Source organism: Paraphaeosphaeria sporulosa (genome assembly GCF_001642045.1).
Source record: "Paraphaeosphaeria sporulosa strain AP3s5-JAC2a unplaced genomic scaffold CC84scaffold_14, whole genome shotgun sequence".
NCBI classification, from domain to species: Eukaryota; Fungi; Ascomycota; class Dothideomycetes; order Pleosporales; family Didymosphaeriaceae; genus Paraphaeosphaeria; species Paraphaeosphaeria sporulosa.
In genome coordinates, this window is record NW_017253373.1 from 188,499 (window position 1) to 204,055 (window position 15,557).

At 54.0% G+C, this 15,557-nt stretch overlaps 7 protein-coding genes across 7 annotated transcripts; 4 read left to right on the forward strand and 3 right to left on the reverse strand.

The window, feature by feature from the left end:
• Positions 1-709: 709 nt before the first annotated feature.
• On the forward strand, positions 710-1,631 carry CC84DRAFT_1103668 (reductase; the record flags this gene model as incomplete). Its single annotated transcript, XM_018175024.1, has 3 exons — positions 710-773; positions 836-1,312; positions 1,366-1,631. The coding sequence occupies 3 exons, from the start codon at positions 710-712 to the stop codon at positions 1,629-1,631; spliced, it is 807 nt and encodes a 268-aa protein (XP_018029960.1).
• Positions 1,632-3,197: 1,566 nt separating this feature from the next.
• On the forward strand, positions 3,198-4,943 carry CC84DRAFT_1181088 (uncharacterized protein; the record flags this gene model as incomplete). The annotated part of the gene is made up of 3 exons (XM_018180529.1): positions 3,198-3,305; positions 3,358-3,967; positions 4,021-4,943. 3 exons carry the CDS (start codon positions 3,198-3,200, stop codon positions 4,941-4,943), a joined length of 1,641 nt encoding a protein of 546 aa, XP_018029961.1.
• A 646-nt stretch (positions 4,944-5,589) lies between these two features.
• On the reverse strand, positions 5,590-7,637 carry CC84DRAFT_366564 (uncharacterized protein). The gene is made up of 2 exons (XM_018185941.1): positions 6,796-7,637; positions 5,590-6,732 (listed from the first exon to the last, which is right to left on the reverse strand). The coding sequence occupies exons 1-2, from the start codon at positions 7,552-7,554 to the stop codon at positions 5,848-5,850; spliced, it is 1,644 nt and encodes a 547-aa protein (XP_018029962.1). The 5' UTR covers positions 7,555-7,637; the 3' UTR covers positions 5,590-5,847.
• Positions 7,472-10,210, reverse strand: CC84DRAFT_366525 (galactose oxidase). The gene is made up of 2 exons (XM_018185940.1): positions 7,739-10,210; positions 7,472-7,560 (listed from the first exon to the last, which is right to left on the reverse strand). Exon 1 carries the CDS (start codon positions 9,849-9,851, stop codon positions 7,776-7,778), a length of 2,076 nt encoding a protein of 691 aa, XP_018029963.1. The 5' UTR covers positions 9,852-10,210; the 3' UTR covers positions 7,472-7,560; positions 7,739-7,775.
• Position 10,211: 1 nt separating this feature from the next.
• CC84DRAFT_366517 (alpha/beta-hydrolase) lies at positions 10,212-11,962 on the forward strand. Its single transcript, XM_018185939.1, has 3 exons — positions 10,212-10,958; positions 11,027-11,214; positions 11,277-11,962. The coding sequence occupies exons 1-3, from the start codon at positions 10,339-10,341 to the stop codon at positions 11,852-11,854; spliced, it is 1,386 nt and encodes a 461-aa protein (XP_018029964.1). The 5' UTR covers positions 10,212-10,338; the 3' UTR covers positions 11,855-11,962.
• CC84DRAFT_1169135 (mannitol 1-phosphate dehydrogenase) lies at positions 11,825-13,598 on the reverse strand. The gene is made up of 3 exons (XM_018179580.1): positions 13,176-13,598; positions 12,484-13,122; positions 11,825-12,436 (listed from the first exon to the last, which is right to left on the reverse strand). The coding sequence occupies exons 1-3, from the start codon at positions 13,291-13,293 to the stop codon at positions 11,895-11,897; spliced, it is 1,299 nt and encodes a 432-aa protein (XP_018029965.1). The 5' UTR covers positions 13,294-13,598; the 3' UTR covers positions 11,825-11,894.
• Positions 13,599-13,697: 99 nt separating this feature from the next.
• CC84DRAFT_1169136 (peptidase C15, pyroglutamyl peptidase I-like protein) lies at positions 13,698-15,197 on the forward strand. Its single transcript, XM_018179581.1, has 3 exons — positions 13,698-13,784; positions 13,945-14,075; positions 14,257-15,197. Exons 2-3 carry the CDS (start codon positions 13,989-13,991, stop codon positions 15,004-15,006), a joined length of 837 nt encoding a protein of 278 aa, XP_018029966.1. The 5' UTR covers positions 13,698-13,784; positions 13,945-13,988; the 3' UTR covers positions 15,007-15,197.
• The last annotated feature ends 360 nt before the right edge of the window (positions 15,198-15,557 follow it).

The window sequence follows — 15,557 nt, forward strand, 5'->3', positions numbered from 1 at the left end:
TGCAACCGGAGCATGCCAGTACTTCCGACCGCATTCACACCGTTCCCTGCTGATTTGCAGCCGTGTGAAAACATGGTTCGCTAGATCGCGATTGGCTAGCGCAACCGTTGCTTCGGAGATCCATCGTTCTCACCTCAGTCCAGACCACAGCCATTCCAACGATAATATTACGTTAACGCGCGAATGCAGCGACGGTTTATCTCTATTATTGCTGTTGTCATCGAGATGGCTGGTGTTGTGACAATGGCTTTCGCTGACTGCGTTGTCTCCTCAACATGGACGCCTCAGGGTCTTCGGCCCCGCACTTGTCCGAAAATATCCTGCACAATCTGATCTAAGTCGACGCCTGCGACAGGCCGCTCTGGCTCTCCTACGGGAGCTAACGTTTCCGAATCGGGAGTGCTCGTTCGGGGCTTAGCATGGTCGGAATGGCAGCTTGTCCCGACCTGGTGCCGTAACGGAGAATGTCAAGGGAAAGTTTGTATGGAGGACTGTAGGGCGGTATGGGGCGAAGCAGGAGAAAATAGTAGGACAAGCTATCGTCTGAACCCAGCTGTCCGCCAAGGTACCGAAGCTGAAGAGAGTATTTATCTGAAGGTCTTCTGGATCGTTTTCAATCATCAACTCATCAAACATCTCACTTCCCCAACCAGAACTCCCTCAGCAAACGCCCTTTTCCAATTTCTCATTTTCCACCTCACAAATCACAATGGCCAACGCTTCCTACCCCAGCTGGAGCCTTGAGGGCAAGGTTGCCGTCGTCACCGGTTCTGGTAAGTTCGTCCTACGATATATGCCCAGCCAGAGAAATCCTAGCAGGCTAACACATTCCCAGGCCGTGGGATTGGCAAGGAGATGGCTCTTGAGCTCGCTCGTCGCGGTTGCAGCGTCGCTGTCAACTATGCCAACGCGAAGGAAGCTGCTGAGGAGGTTGTCAAGCAAATCGAGGGCATGAAGACTGGCGCTAAGGCCGTCGCCATCAAGGCCAACGTTGCCGATGTCAAGCAGACCCAATACCTCATGGACGAGGTAGTCAAGCAGTTCGGCAAGCTCGACATTTGCTGCTCTAACTCCGGTGTTGTTTCTTTCGGCCACTTCAAGGACGTCGAGGAGGCGGAGTACGACCGTGTTATGCAGATCAACACACGTGGACAGTTCTTCGTCGCCAAAGAGGCGTACAAGAGGATGTCGGTTGGTGGCAGGATCATCCTTATGGGATCCATTACTGGCCAGGCCAAGGGTGTGCCTAAACACGCTGTTTACTCCGGCTCCAAGGGTGCTATTGAGACCTTCACCAGGTGCATGGCTATCGGTATGCTAACCTACGATCACCAACCTCCAGAAACATTACTGACAGCTGCACAGATGCTGGCGAGAAGAAAGTAACTGTCAATTGCGTCGCACCTGGTGGCATCAAGACCGACATGTACCACGCTGTATGCCGCGAGTACATTCCCAATGGGGAGAACCTTTCCGACGACGAGGTCGACGTGTATGCCGCTACCTGGTCACCGGTCGGCCGTGTTGGCCAACCCCTCGACATCGCCCGCGTTGTCTGCTTCTTGGCGTCCCAGGATGGTGACTGGGTCAACGGAAAGGTCATTGGTATCGATGGTGCTGCTTGCATGTAAAGGGTTAACGATATGGTCGTCTAGCATTTTCTGTTCAGCATCCGGTGTTCATATAGCAAGTAGAGGAATTTCACCCAAGGTCTCATTATCATCAATTATCATGATCATACTCGCGTGACATTCTGAGCAACTTGGCAAAGCCTGTATGTCATTTCGCCTCCGTTGGAGCCTACAACGTGCGACATAGCTTCTCGGTTGCACGCATGGAGCTGTAATCTCGTTTGCGAAGTGCAAATCTATGCTGTGATGCTGCAAATCCCATGGCCACAGGCCAGCTGGTTTGAGAGCTGAGAGCCTCGGTGGTGGCAACTGCGAAAGCATCGACGAGCGAACTTAGGTACGAACCGGTCATCGTAAAGAACTATCTACGTTGCCTCTCCACGTCCTCCACAGCGCCCAGGATCAAGGTTACACATTGACCAACCAATAGTGAACCAATAGATGACGAAGCGATAGACCTGCGTAGCCAATGGTCCACTTAATGTGCTCGTATGACAATTCTTGAGGAGAGTCCTCGGGTGAAGACTGGAGTTGGTGTTGTCGGAACTACGACAGGGGTATAGAAACTGTTGCTGTTTTTAGTGATGAACTAACTACTTCAGACTTAGCGTGACGCACCGTCGAAGTGGTGTTCCTCGGTCAATCGTTGCGAAACATCTCTCAGACGTTTCCGTCGTTTTACCATCTAAGTCGAACCTTGCTCACGCGAGGAATATGTTCAATGGTTACCGAGACCTGACTTTGGCACAAGTTGGCACAAAGGTCATTGCCACCGGACGCTAATCGACGACAGTGACCAAAAGCATTCCTGGGGGCAGGAGCCCTCAAATATACACAGCACGGACACAGGTCTGCATCGGACTTGTTCAATTGGAAGCGCACCTCGTTCCTCTTCGCTTCATGATGACTGCATGAATCAATCGGACAGCAGCCCGACCTTCCAACGCTTACGGACATTCTGTGGCCATGTGCTTCACAATGCTCTTGCATGTCGAAACCACGCGATCGAGACTGTTATGCCCTCATATGAGTAGATAAGCCACTCACGATCTGTGCAAGGAGTTTCACTAGTTTTTGATTCCGTCTCGCGATGGATCGGCGGACAAGCTTTGCGCCTCAGATGTGCTTAAACAAACAACCCAGGTCCGCATGAAACAGACACCATGCACATCAGATACCTTGCCAAGTCGGACTGGTAGTAACCGACAAGAAACGCCCAAGAATTGCAGCCTCTATCACCTGTCTGCGACGAAAGAATCACGACGCGACTGAAAATTCAGGAATTAATGCCTGGCTCGACCGGATCCAGGAGTTCGTCTCGCCCGACCTATCCCGCATCGAACATGACACTGGGCCTCCGTTTGGCGGAAGCGATCTACGCCGGTGGCTAGATGTGTAGCATGCTTTTGCTTATATTTGAAGTGCCGGCATACAATACGAACGGTACTGCTCAGCCAGCCTGATTCGCAGCTCCGTCGTTCATTCCTAATTTTCGTAATTAGAACCTAACTTCTTTTCTCTTGTACTAATTTTTTACACAAACCCCGGAGGTTTCTATTTCTCAAAATGACGTCTGGTACTGTCTCTTCCCTTCTTGTCCTGCTGCTCAGCTGCTCGCGGGCGCTAGCGCAGCAGCAGGCACAATTCAATCAAGTACTTAATATCGGTGGCGACGTGAGTGCCCTTCATTGTTTTTTGGTCGACGGCAGGAAGCTTACAGTTGTAGATGTCACTCAATTCTTTTCAATTCCAGGATGGATCGAGGGTGGAGACGCGTTCGCAAAAGCAGCAGCAGCTAATTGTTAATCAACAAACGCCTTCCATCTCCGCCAACCAGGTCACGGGCTCCACCGGTAACCCTTTCGTGGCTCTTCAGCAGACCTCCATGGTCATCAGTACCAATGGGGCTACAGATCTAGTCGGTGCACAGATCGAGATGGCCATGCCCGTGGCAGCGCTTCAACAGGCGCAAATTGACCCCGGCAACACATTCGTTGCAATGCTTTCACCTGACAGACAAACCTGGATGATCCAGGAATCGATCAGAAGCATCAACACGACCGACATGACTGTACGCATGGTCAAGCTTCAGACCATTGACGGCGAATACATGATGGTGGGGCGTCAGACAGCGGGCACTGAGACCCAGCTCACTCCCTTTGGGAGTAATCAAGCTGCTCAAGTCTCCATCACCGGCACTGGACTTCAAGAGAATGAGTTCCAGGATGGTTTCCGCATGTCTATCAAGGCTACTCAACCCATGACGATGAACGTCGATACGAAGAAAGGCATCGACAGCAGCATGTTGACCGCTCTTCAGGGTCAGGTTTCAGTCAGTGAGTATACTCCGTGTTCATAGCCCGGACTGATCGCTAACCCTCTCCCCCAGATGACTACCGCTACTCCGTCACCACCAGCCTCGCTGGCGTGCAGTCCAAACTGAACCAGCAAGTCACCGTCATCCAAATGCCCCTCAACGCGCAGCGCATCCAGACCATGATGAAAGCTGCTGGTATCCAACCTGGCGGACAGGTTTCTCTTGGTGTCGCGCAGCGCAAAGTTCTCGGAAACCCCGGTGGTGCCACAAACATTGCACCTGCTCAACTCGCGCCTCAAAAACGCGGCCGTGACGCTTTCAGGTCTGCCCTCGCTCGTCGCCAGACCGATTCCACAACAGGTCAGACCGGTCAGACTGGCCAAACTCAGGTAGATCCGACCACTGGACAGCCTATCCAGCAGGGCACTGCGGGCACCACGCAACAGATTGACCCGACCACTGGACAGCCCATTCAGCAAGGTACGACTGGACAGCAGATTGATCCCACCACTGGACAACCGATCCAGCAAGGTACTGGCCAACAGACTGGACAGACACAGCAGGGCACTCCCACCACTGGGAACAACCCCGTTGCCACCCAGCTCCTCCTTGAGCCCACGTTCACCCCGGTTCAGGCCAATCTCGTCCTCGACACCGTAAACATGCGCGTTGCCTTCCCTGTCTCTCAGCTTGACGGCGAGTACATCCTCACCATGCAGACGGGCGGTGCTGCTGCCGCTGCTCCTGCCGCCGCCGCTCCCGCACCCGCCGCCGAGGCTCCTAAGCCCGGTGCCGCCAACGGAACCGCACCTGCCGAGCCCAAGATCAAGCGTCAGGATGCTCCCGCGGACACCAACCCCGCCAAGGGCCAGGTCTTTATCACCATGCGCGAGGTCGATCGTATGGTGGAGACAGCGATGTACGGTGGCCAGGCACCGATCTCTAAGATGATGAGCGAGTACGTCAAGGCTAACAACGGCACTGCTTCTGCTTAAATAGTCTCAACGAGCCAGGGAAAAATTAGGAGTGCGTTGAGCCGTGTCTTGTGTGGTGGCGTGGCTTGACTTGGCTCAAAACAGAAAACGGAACTTGGGCAGCCTATGGAGGCGGATTGGGAGGTTGGAGATGCGCAGTATGTGTGTAGAAAGGAGTACTTGGTTCAACAGCCTCATGTCCACAGTGCCACTTCAGACGTCCTAAATATGCTTTTCCAGATCTCACTAATCATGCTAGTACAGTCTCCTTCCAAGTCGCAACTACGAAAGCCTCCTTGAATACCTTGCCAAGGCCAACTATCTCCCATCTCTTATCTTTGCATATAATCATCAACACGTAGAGCAAACCCTCTTCTAGATCTTCTCGCTTTACAATCCGAAAAATCATGGTAAAAAAACCCAGCGAGCGAGCGCTTAGATCAGTGTCGCAAACATATTGTGAAAACCAACTCCATCCCTCTTCAACTTTGAATCAGGAGAATGCATTGATACCTGGCAATTCTCATGACCCACCCAATCCATTTAGTACTTCATTCTAGACTTGCTAGCCATTCTTGTAAGGCTCGTTTAGCTGATTGCTGTGCGCGTATAGTGCTGGTACTAATATGTAATTATGTGCTACCGTAGTACAGGTAGTCGTGTTAGGGTTTTAAAGCTGACAAACTGGTGCTGCTCGACTATAAGTCTGTCTTAGGCACTGGTGCTTTCGAGAATTTTCAGTGGTTGGATTGCGCACGCAGTGAGCCTCGATCAAAATGACAAGATCGGGACGAGGATTGGCCAACCTGATTAGGAGACGTCAGTGTTGGTGGTCTGTGTGGATGAGGAGGGGGCTGAACATGTAGTTGTAGGTTGGAAATGTGGTTGAAGCACTTGTTTCGCGATCCCAAATCAAGTAGGCAACTTATACTAGCTTCTCCACAATCGCCCCGATATCCTCCCAAATCCTCCTTCGGTTATGCAAACCCTTCAAGTCCTTCCAGTTCCTCGTGATCCCGGTGTAAACCTTGTACCAATTCGTGTTCCTTACTGGTAGCCCCGTTACTATCTTCTTCAACGCATCAGTACGTCCTTTCTCTAGGAAATTGTTGTCCACTTGTGACAAAAACTCGTCCAGATCTGTTCTCCAAGCACCCACGATCTCGGGAAGCTTATCTCGGATGATTGCTTCTGCCCGGTCGCGCCACATCCTGACTTCCTCTTCTTCTTTCTCATGCTTGACGACGTCCTCGAACTGGACTGTTGCCCAAATGAACGGAAGGTCGTCACTCCATACCTCCCAGAGATACGGCATCTCCTTCATTAGGAGGTCGCGCCAAAGCAGAATTGGCAGTTGGCGAAAGGTACGCGAAGCAAGACGTAGATTCGCAATGTCTGAGGAACCGAGGTAGGACAGGGTCTGAAGCCGCAATTCGAGCGGAAGGCTGCTGAACACATCACCAGCACCTTCGTAACCAGCAATAGCAAATGCCCCATTTTGCGGGTTGAAGTTCTCAGCTTCCTCAATGGCAGCCTGCAGAATGGGCGCAAGACGGGGAATTATCAGAGGGTTCGCACTGAGGTATTCGCACCCGTCTCGATGATCCCAGAACTGGTGGGAGCTCAACTGGACATTGGGGTCGCTGCTAACATGGTCGACATCATCGCCATTGGTGCAGTTGTCGGGGTCAAATATCCAGTTTCCGAGCGCCTCTACATTAATATAACCGAAGCGCTTCCGCGACAAGCGGGAGAAGATGTCGAAGCACGTGGGATGGAATGGAACGGCAGTTTCTCTGTTGTCGATACTCTTCCCATAATCAGCATATTATCCAGAACATCAGAAACCATTATAGAAGGAACTTGCACACACCCAACTATCCACGAATGCGTTGGCCACTCCATGACGATCAGGTACGAATTCCTCACCACCGCAGTCTCTGGAGCAAACCTGCCCACAGAGTCCTGACAGACAAAAAGAGCTTTCGCGCTCAAAGTCTTGATCGTCGGGTGCTTTAGTCGTAGCGCTGTGGTGAAATTTGCTGAGCAGACATTGTGCCGTATTACAGCCCCTCATCTCTTCTGCCGTGATATGTTTGCCATTGTATCCTATCCCACGGAAACAATTGTGCTTTGGTGTCGGGCCCTTTTTCTCGGTCCCAGGCTCCGGCAAGGACAAAATTGCATGCTTGAATATATGGAAAGTATCGTCCTCCGCGCCGGGGTCGATGTCCATTTGGTCAAGCTCTTCTGCGTCCAGGAATCCGTCGTCGGACTCAAATTCAAGTATTTCTTCCCGATCCGACTCTTCGTATTGGTAGTCTTCGTCGTCCTCGCCTTCCAAAAACTCCTCGACCTCTGCATTAGATAATCCGATATCGACTCCGTACATGTCTTCACACACATCGCCACTTCCAGATACATGATTGTCAATCATCCCATCTTGTTCGTCATCAGAATCGCCATCGTCTACGCACGTATCTGGATCTCTCCCCTTCCCGAGCTGGCAACCTACTACTTTCCCGTCCCCAGTACACTCCCAACCCATCCAGGCCGGCTCAGAGCGTAGACGGCGACGACCAATGTTAAAAGAGACGCCACAAAGACGACAAAGCTTTTCTGAGTAGCCCATATTTTCCTATTGCAGAGGAGTGAGAAGATGTATAGAAGCGAAAGCTGCGACGGAAGGACAACTGTGAGAGAGATTGATCACGGGGGGTCCGCTAGCCAGATAAAGCACTAGCCTAGGCACCAGCGCCGTTGATTGGCCGAAGCGCAAAGCTTCCACCTAGAATGTCATTTGGGATCGATCCTACCTCCAATATAGTGGATTTTCATCGTCCTGCATCTCAACTAGCGCCTTCTCCCTACGCCTCCACCTGCACCTCCCTCCTTATCCGCTAGACTAACCACCTCACCAATACCCGCAGCCTCCTGCTCGTCCTCCAGCGCGCGAATCTCCTCCCTGCAATCCCACCACTTCTCTTCAGCACGATCGAACGCCGCCTTCTTGATCTCCTTGGGCGTCTTGGTTTGGCCTGCTGCCCCATAGGACATCTCGTCCAGTATAACATTCTGCCAAGCCTCAGACGTGCGCTCGTAGAATGCGCGGCGAGACTCGAAAGGCCGTGGGTGAGGCAGCGTATCTGTGAGGGCGGAGATCTCCTCGGCCGTGCCGATGTCTTCTTCGGGCTCCTTGGTCGGAACAGCGACAGGCGAATCGCTGACGCTGGTGGGAGCTGTGGAGGCCGCGGCGGATTTATCTTCCTCGTCCTCCTCGTCTTCTTCGTCGGAGTACTCGTCGTCGTCTTCTTCGGAGTCGGCTTCGTCGTCGCTGCCTTGCCAGTCTTCCAGCTCACGCTTGAAGATCTCGACTACGCCGTCGAGATGGTTCAGATTCAGGGACCAGAGTTCGTCGAAGGTGAACTCGCGGTCGCCTTTTTCGAAGGTGCCTCCGTAGATGTATAGCGTGTCTCCTTGCACTGTCAGCGCGGCGTTGAAGCGGGGATGTGGAAATTCGTAGAGGCGTGGCTTCTCTGGGCGAGTATCCTCCTCCTCTTCATCATGCTCTTTTTCTTTTCGGTCGTCTTCGTCATCGGAGGTGGGTGCTGCGACACCTCCCGCTTTCAATTCGAGAGCCTTGAGGTTGGCAAGAAGTTCTTCTTCGTCGGCTCTAGCGCGGTCGCGGCGACTGACGTTGGCTTGTTGAGTTGCCTTCTTGTTGGCGTTCGCTTTGGGACGCCGCAGGTTGAGAGGCATGTAGCGGTTGCGCTCAATGTTCCAAACGAAGAGTTGATTGAAGAACTCGGAGTCGATGCCTTCCTCGCTCTCCTCTACATCGTGCACACCCCCGAACATGATGCCGCGACCTTTGTGGAAGGCCATTGTTGCGCCTGCACGGGCTGGGCTCGGCGTATTCGCAGGGCGCTTACGGCGTTCCCACGATACGGTCGGCAGCGTGGTGGAGGGTTGATCGGCGGGCGGAGGAATGATGCGTATGAACCAAGTATCTTCGTGTACTTTGGGTTTCAGTACCATACGTGTCGCTCCACCGCCGCCACTCTGCTGCTTCTTGCCCTTGACTTGCTGCTGCTTCCCACCAGCGGCTGCCTTCACACGAGAGTATCCTCCATAAAGAACCGCGCCTTGCTCGTGCGGAAGCAAGGTGAAGCTCGACCTCGCATCAGGAACAGCGCGTGCGGACTGCAGCTTCGGCGCGTGCCAGACGAAGTTGACACAATCGTAGATCCAGATGTCGTTTAGATACTTTGTTGTAGCGGACGTATCCTGGAAGCCTCCGAAGAGGATGATATACTGCTTGAACCCAACCATACGATGTCCACTTCTCGCTGGCGGATTCTGAGCTTTGCCTTTTACCTCAATTCGCGTCCACTCGCGACTTTGCGGATCCAACTTCCAGAAATCATTGTAATGGTAAAAAGTTCCCTGTTTTGGAGAGCTGAACTCGCCGCCAAACAGGTATATATCTTTCGTATTCGCTGCCCTGCACCACGCATGTCCAGAGCGTGGATAAGGCGAGTTTGGCGACGTGACCTTACTCCAGAGATCCTTCTTGATATTGTATACATACAAATCGCTGTAGAAGTTTACGACAGCACCATTGTAGTATTCGCCACCGTATAGGAAGAGCTCGTTGTCGTTTGCTGGGTTTCCTATTATCAGGCTTGAGGCTCTCGCTGATGGTGGGTCGCACGGTACCTCGGTGATGGCGAGGTATTGTTCCTGCTCTTTTGCATATTGCGCAAGAACTTCGTCCAGATCTACGGACTCGGCATCAGAATCCACGTCTCTGTTCTTGGTCGCTATCTTTTTGTCTTTCTTGCCTGCCTTCTTCTCTTGCTTCGCTGCTTTTGCTGCCTTCGCAGCGGCCTTTGTGTCCGCTCCCTTCTTCTTCTTGTCTTTTGCCATGACTTGTTGTCGTATCTGTTCTGTGGGACGAGGATGGCTCCAATGATATGTCTTGCTGTTGGCCTCGCCACACGTGGGCAATTTCCTGTGGGTAAATACTGCGAGGTTCGTCTATCTTCCGATGACGGCTTATGCTGCCGTCGATGAATGGCACAGAAGATGCCGGTGCAAATAGATCCAGTGCACTGGTGTCTTTTGCTACAATGATTGACTGCACGTGGTAGTCTCACGCCCACGACTTTTATGCACCAGGCTTCCCCGCTAATTTTTTAGAGAGACCGTCGCGCTTACCGCATCCGTTATAGTGCTCCCCTCCCCCTTATCGATTAAGCTATCACCACGCCGTTGGTGACTGCTCTGCATTCACTATTTACGGCAACATATAAACAGACACAAACCTCGATTCTATGATACCAAAGCTTGAAAGATCTCCAAAAATCACAAGCAAGCCCAATAACTCGTTCAGTAAGTGCTGAACAGCGTCAGAATGATTCAGGCCGCCAAAATCATCGAGCAACGTAGCCACCTCGTGCCTGGCAAGCTCAGAGTAACAGAGCACTTTTTCCAAGTGCCCCGAGACTACTCCAACCCATCTCTTGGCACAATCCAACTCTTCGCACGCTCGGCCCGGAAGCTCTCCAAGCCCGCAGACTACTCCACCCCAGAAGACCCCATAAAGTCGCAGCTTCCATGGCTCCTCTACCTCCAAGGCGGACCAGGCTTTGAATGCGCACCACCTCAAGACAGCAAATGGTCGTCGTTCCTCCTAGACAAAGGCTACCAGATTCTTTCCATGGACCAGCGTGGCACCGGCCTTTCAACTGCCATCTCCCAATCATCCCTTCAATTGCGTGGTGATGAGAAAGTCCAGGCCGAGTACATGAAGCACTTCCGCGCAGACAACATCGTCCGAGACGCAGAGGCTATCCGCAAAGCCCTCACCGCGGACTACCCTAAGGAGAAGAAAAAGTGGAGCATCATCGGCCAGAGTTTCGGCGGATTCTGCTCTGTCACATATCTATCGTTGTACCCAGAGGGGCTGAAGGAGGCGTTTGTGTTCGGAGGGCTGCCGCCGCTGTCGGGCGGACCGGACCAGGTTTATGATAGGTATATCTCTATCTTTACCAGCTTAAAAACTGCTGTGGAGAGCTCACCACAGTACTAATGTCTTACAGGTTGTATCCGCGACTCGAGAAGCGGAACCAGCAGTACTACGCCAAGTACCCAGAAGATGTAGAAAGGGTGCGCCGCATCGTCAAGCTTCTGAGCCGCTTCGGCGACGAGACGGTGCGCGTGCAGGGCGGCGAGGGCCACCTGAGCGCGGCGCGGTTTCTCCAGCTGGGCATCGGTTTCGGCGCCCACAGTACGTACACCGCGCTTCCCCCTTTCCATGCGCGCATACATGCACGCTGACACGCACCCTAGGCGGCTTCGACAGCGTGCACGCGCTCGTCCTCCGCGCAGACAACGACCTCACCCTCTTCGGGCACCTCACGCGCCCGACCGTCCTGCACATCGAGCGCGCGCAGTTTTGGGACACCAATGTCATCTACGCGCTGCTCCACGAGGCGTGCTACTCCCCGGCCAGCACGTCCAATTGGTCCGCGCACCGCCTGCTGGAGAAGTACCCCGCGTTCCACCACGAGAGCACCGCGGCTGACCCTACCAAGCCCGTCTTCTTCACCGGCGAGATGATCTACCCCTTCATGTTCGACACGTACCCGGAGCTCAAGAAGCTCAAGACGGTGGGCGAGCTGCTGGCGCAGGAGGCGTGGGGCCCGCTGTATGACGTCGAGCAGCTCAAGAAGAATGAAGTGCCTGTGTACGCGGCAACGTACTTTGACGACATGTATGTCGACTTTGAGCTGAGCACGGAAACAGCGAGGACGATCAAGGGATGCAAGACGTATGTCACCAACGCGATGTATCACAATGCCGTGTCTGCGAAGGCAGAGGAGGTGCTAAAGGCGATTTTCGAGCTGAGGGACGATGTGATTGACTAAGTGGACATGGTATGATATGATATGGTATGCTGGGGTGCGTCTATGCGCCTGTGTGTGTCTTGTGGTATATATCCCTTGCCTTGGCGAGCTCCGCGTCCAAGTCGATGTCCCATATCCAGCGCTGTCTCTGCGTCTGGTTCGCCTCGATCTTATCAAGGTCGTCTCCTTCGAGCTCAAACTCGTAAAGCCTGCCTGCCTCCTCGCTCGTCTTGACGATGTTCTGCGTTCGCGGGCGGCGCACCTCATCGAATGCTTTGAACGCCCGTTCGATGTCCTTCTTCGTTTCGACTTCCTTCAGCAGCTCCGACATGAATAGCGAGTCCTCGATACATGCACCTGCCCCCGCGCCTTGGTGCGGTGTTGAGGCGTGTGCTGCGTCGCCCAACAAACACACCCTGCCCTTGTAGTACGTGTGGCATGGGAGGTGGTAGAAGAGCGCCCAGATGTCTGGTTTCTGCATCGCGTGGACGATCTTCTGTACATGGGATCCCCACTCCGCAAAGTCCGCAACCATGTCTTCCTTCGAAGTGCGGATGACCCATTGATCGTGTTTCCACTCCTTGCACGAGCTGAATGCGACCACTGCGAGCGTTAGTGCAACGCTACGCCCAGAAGTACTGACAAGTTACCATTCATCGTCTTCCCCTGCTCGATCGGAAAAGTGAGCAGATGCCCGTGATATCCGTAGAAGAACGAGCTATTGCCGGCGACCTCGTCGCCCAACATCGCCGTCGCCTCTTCACTCGGTATAAGCCCTCGATAGGCGTATTTGCCCGAGAACACCGCCTTAGCCGCTGGGTCGTCTTCGCCAAGCAACCACCGCCGCGTCGTCGCCTTGATTCCATCGCACCCAATAACAGCATCGTGCCGCGCCTCCGTGCCATCCTCAAACACCAGCACCACGTCTCCCGACCCGTCCTCCACAGTCCTCATATCCTTGAGCTTCTTGCCAAACTTGGCGACACCATCGGGAACAACCTTGACCAGCTCGTCGAGAAAGTGCGCGCGGTAGACGCCGCCGCTGCCCCGGTCCGTATTCAACTCGACGTCGTACAGCGCATCGCCGACTCTCTTCCCTGGTCTGACGAAGCCGCTGGCGTCGGCTCTGCGTTCGTCGCCGACGCGGATGGTGAACCAGCTGTTCGCTTTAGCAGGCGCCATGTTGGCGGTGCTGCACTTCTCGAAGGCGGCAGTGATGGCGGGGGAGATCTTCTTCATCGCGAGGACGGCGTTGGGACCCAAGGCGACACCTGCGCCGATTTCGCCGACTGCAAGAGGCCATGTCAGTGGGCGTAGCACCGGCGACGGGGGTGGAGCGTACAGTGGGCAGCAGCTTCATAGATGGTGATGGGTACGTTGTGTTGGAGGAGGCCAATTGCGAGGGTAAGCCCGGAGATGCCGCCGCCAACAATGGCGACATTGAACGGCTTGGAAGACATCGTGCAGTGGAGTACTCAAACGCTCAGAAGACGCATGAAAGAGGGTGTCGAGTGCCATGGTGGCATGTAAACATCCCACATCCGATGGCCGGTAGATGAAGCGGGATGCGGCGGGCTCTCGGGCGGATCGTCACCATGCAGTAGCTGCCGAACAGTCGCGGGGAACTACTGGCCCCAGTACGTTGCTGATGCGAGCCGCAAGGCACACCTGAAGCTACTTTTGCATTGGGCTTCAAACATGCATCCCCATTATGATGTGCTTCATTGGAGGCGAAGAAGCGGTTCGGATGCCCTTGAGCGCTGCTGTTGGGGTTGAGGTTGAAGGCGGGCGACGACGTCACGAGGGATTACACCGTTTTGGCGCTATTGGCTCCACGCAGCCGACGGCAAGCACCTGCCGCTGCAACTCCTCTTCGCATCTTGTCCTCGCCATATGAAACATTGATCGGTACCAGTATATCTACATCTCCAAGCTATCATCGCACTGCAGAGTGAGTCCGTCTCGGAGCGGTGGGCGTGTTGGCTGTGACTGGGCGGCGCTGTAGACCAGGGCTCTCGGCACATGTACGCACGTCATCGCTTCACGCCCTTGTTGCCCTGTCCAAAGCGAACTCCTACCTGGCGAAAGAGTCTGGCTGATCGGTGAGCTAGGTCACGACAAGTACTGCGGACTCCAGTGTTACCCTGGGTAATCGATGCCACGAGCTTGGGCCTCCACTGCGAGGCAGCCGCCTCCGGTGGAAGGCGAGAAGCCTGTTACCGTGCTGGTCACTGGATTTGGGGTGCGCCATCCCTGAGTTTGCTGTGCTGTTTTTGAACCTGGTTCGATCGCTCGAACTCTCTGCATTATCTGCTTTGGTCAACACCATCTTGGTCTGAAGCCAAGATTACCCATCAGCTCACCACTCACCACTCACATGACCCACCATCCCACCACAACAAAATACCTTCTAACCACCCCAGCCCTTCCTCGACCAATTCCCTCGAAACTCCAGCTGGGAAATCGCCTCCACCCTCCCCGCCCTAATCCCGTCCTCCGCCACCAACCCAACCCCAATCCACATCCACGTCCACCACGAGCCCATCCGCGTAGCTTACAACAAAGTCGTCAACCTAGTCCCGCATCTCCTTCCACCAGGCAGCCATCAGCACCCCGCGCCCGACATAGTACTGCACATCGGGCTCGCCGCAGGACGCACCTTCTACACGCTCGAGCAGGGCTCCCATGGTCGCGGCTACGGCAAGATCCCCGACGTGGATGGCGAGAAGTTCGCTGATGAAGATGCGGAAGCGCGGTTCCCGAAGGAGATTTTCCCGCCCGTGTTGCAGACGAGCTTTGACACTGCGGATGCGCTGACGCGGTGGAGGGAGAATCTTGAGTATGAGGATCCTGAGTCGGAGAGTCTCAGGGGCAGGGCGCCGGATGTGAGGATTAGTCCTGATGCTGGGAACTTCATGTGTGGATTCATCTACTATAACAGTCTGGCGCATTATTACGAGAAGAAGGAGGACGAGCGGCCGGTCGCGTTTCTGCATGTGCCGGACTTGAGTGACAGCGAGGAGAAGTTGGCGATTGGGAGGAAGGTTGCTGTCTCGCTAATTAAGGCACTGGTAGAGAGCAGGCGGCAGGTGGGTGTCGTGGATGGGACTGCGCGTTTGGCAAAGAAGGGAGATGAGCAGGAGGTTGCTGGGATGGATGTGAATTTTGCGTGAGCTGCTGGCCTATCGTTATGTAAATGGAGGCGGAGATTGCTGCGCGTCTCTTTGTTTTCAAGTATCGTTCTGTCGCGGAGATTGGCGCATACGGTATGCCGCAGGCTCGTACATAGTGGTACACTGATGATTGTGACCATCCAGAAGACATCGTATTTCTCCATATCAGGTAAACGATCCTGAGATTTCACACAAATCACAAAGGACCCATCGGTGCGTGTGCATAGTCGTAGTCTGTTGGAGGGGTCCAACTACCCCTTGGTAAATTCTTTCTCTGAAGTCGTTGTCGTTGAGACTGTGTACTGTGCCCTCGAAGTTGCAGTGTACACATCTGCGGGTAGCGTTGGCGAAATTCGGAAGCTCGCGTCTTTGCAAACCATCGATAAGTCGATCCGCAACCAGGTAATCTGTCCAAAATGAGCGGTTGCCCTGAGGGTCAAGGTCCCCCGGTTTTGTGAATGTATCCAATCGCCTTGCGTACGATAGCTCTAGGAGAGAGTCTCCAAGAGCGAATATTATTGGATTCTTGATGACTGCTTTTTGCCTCCATG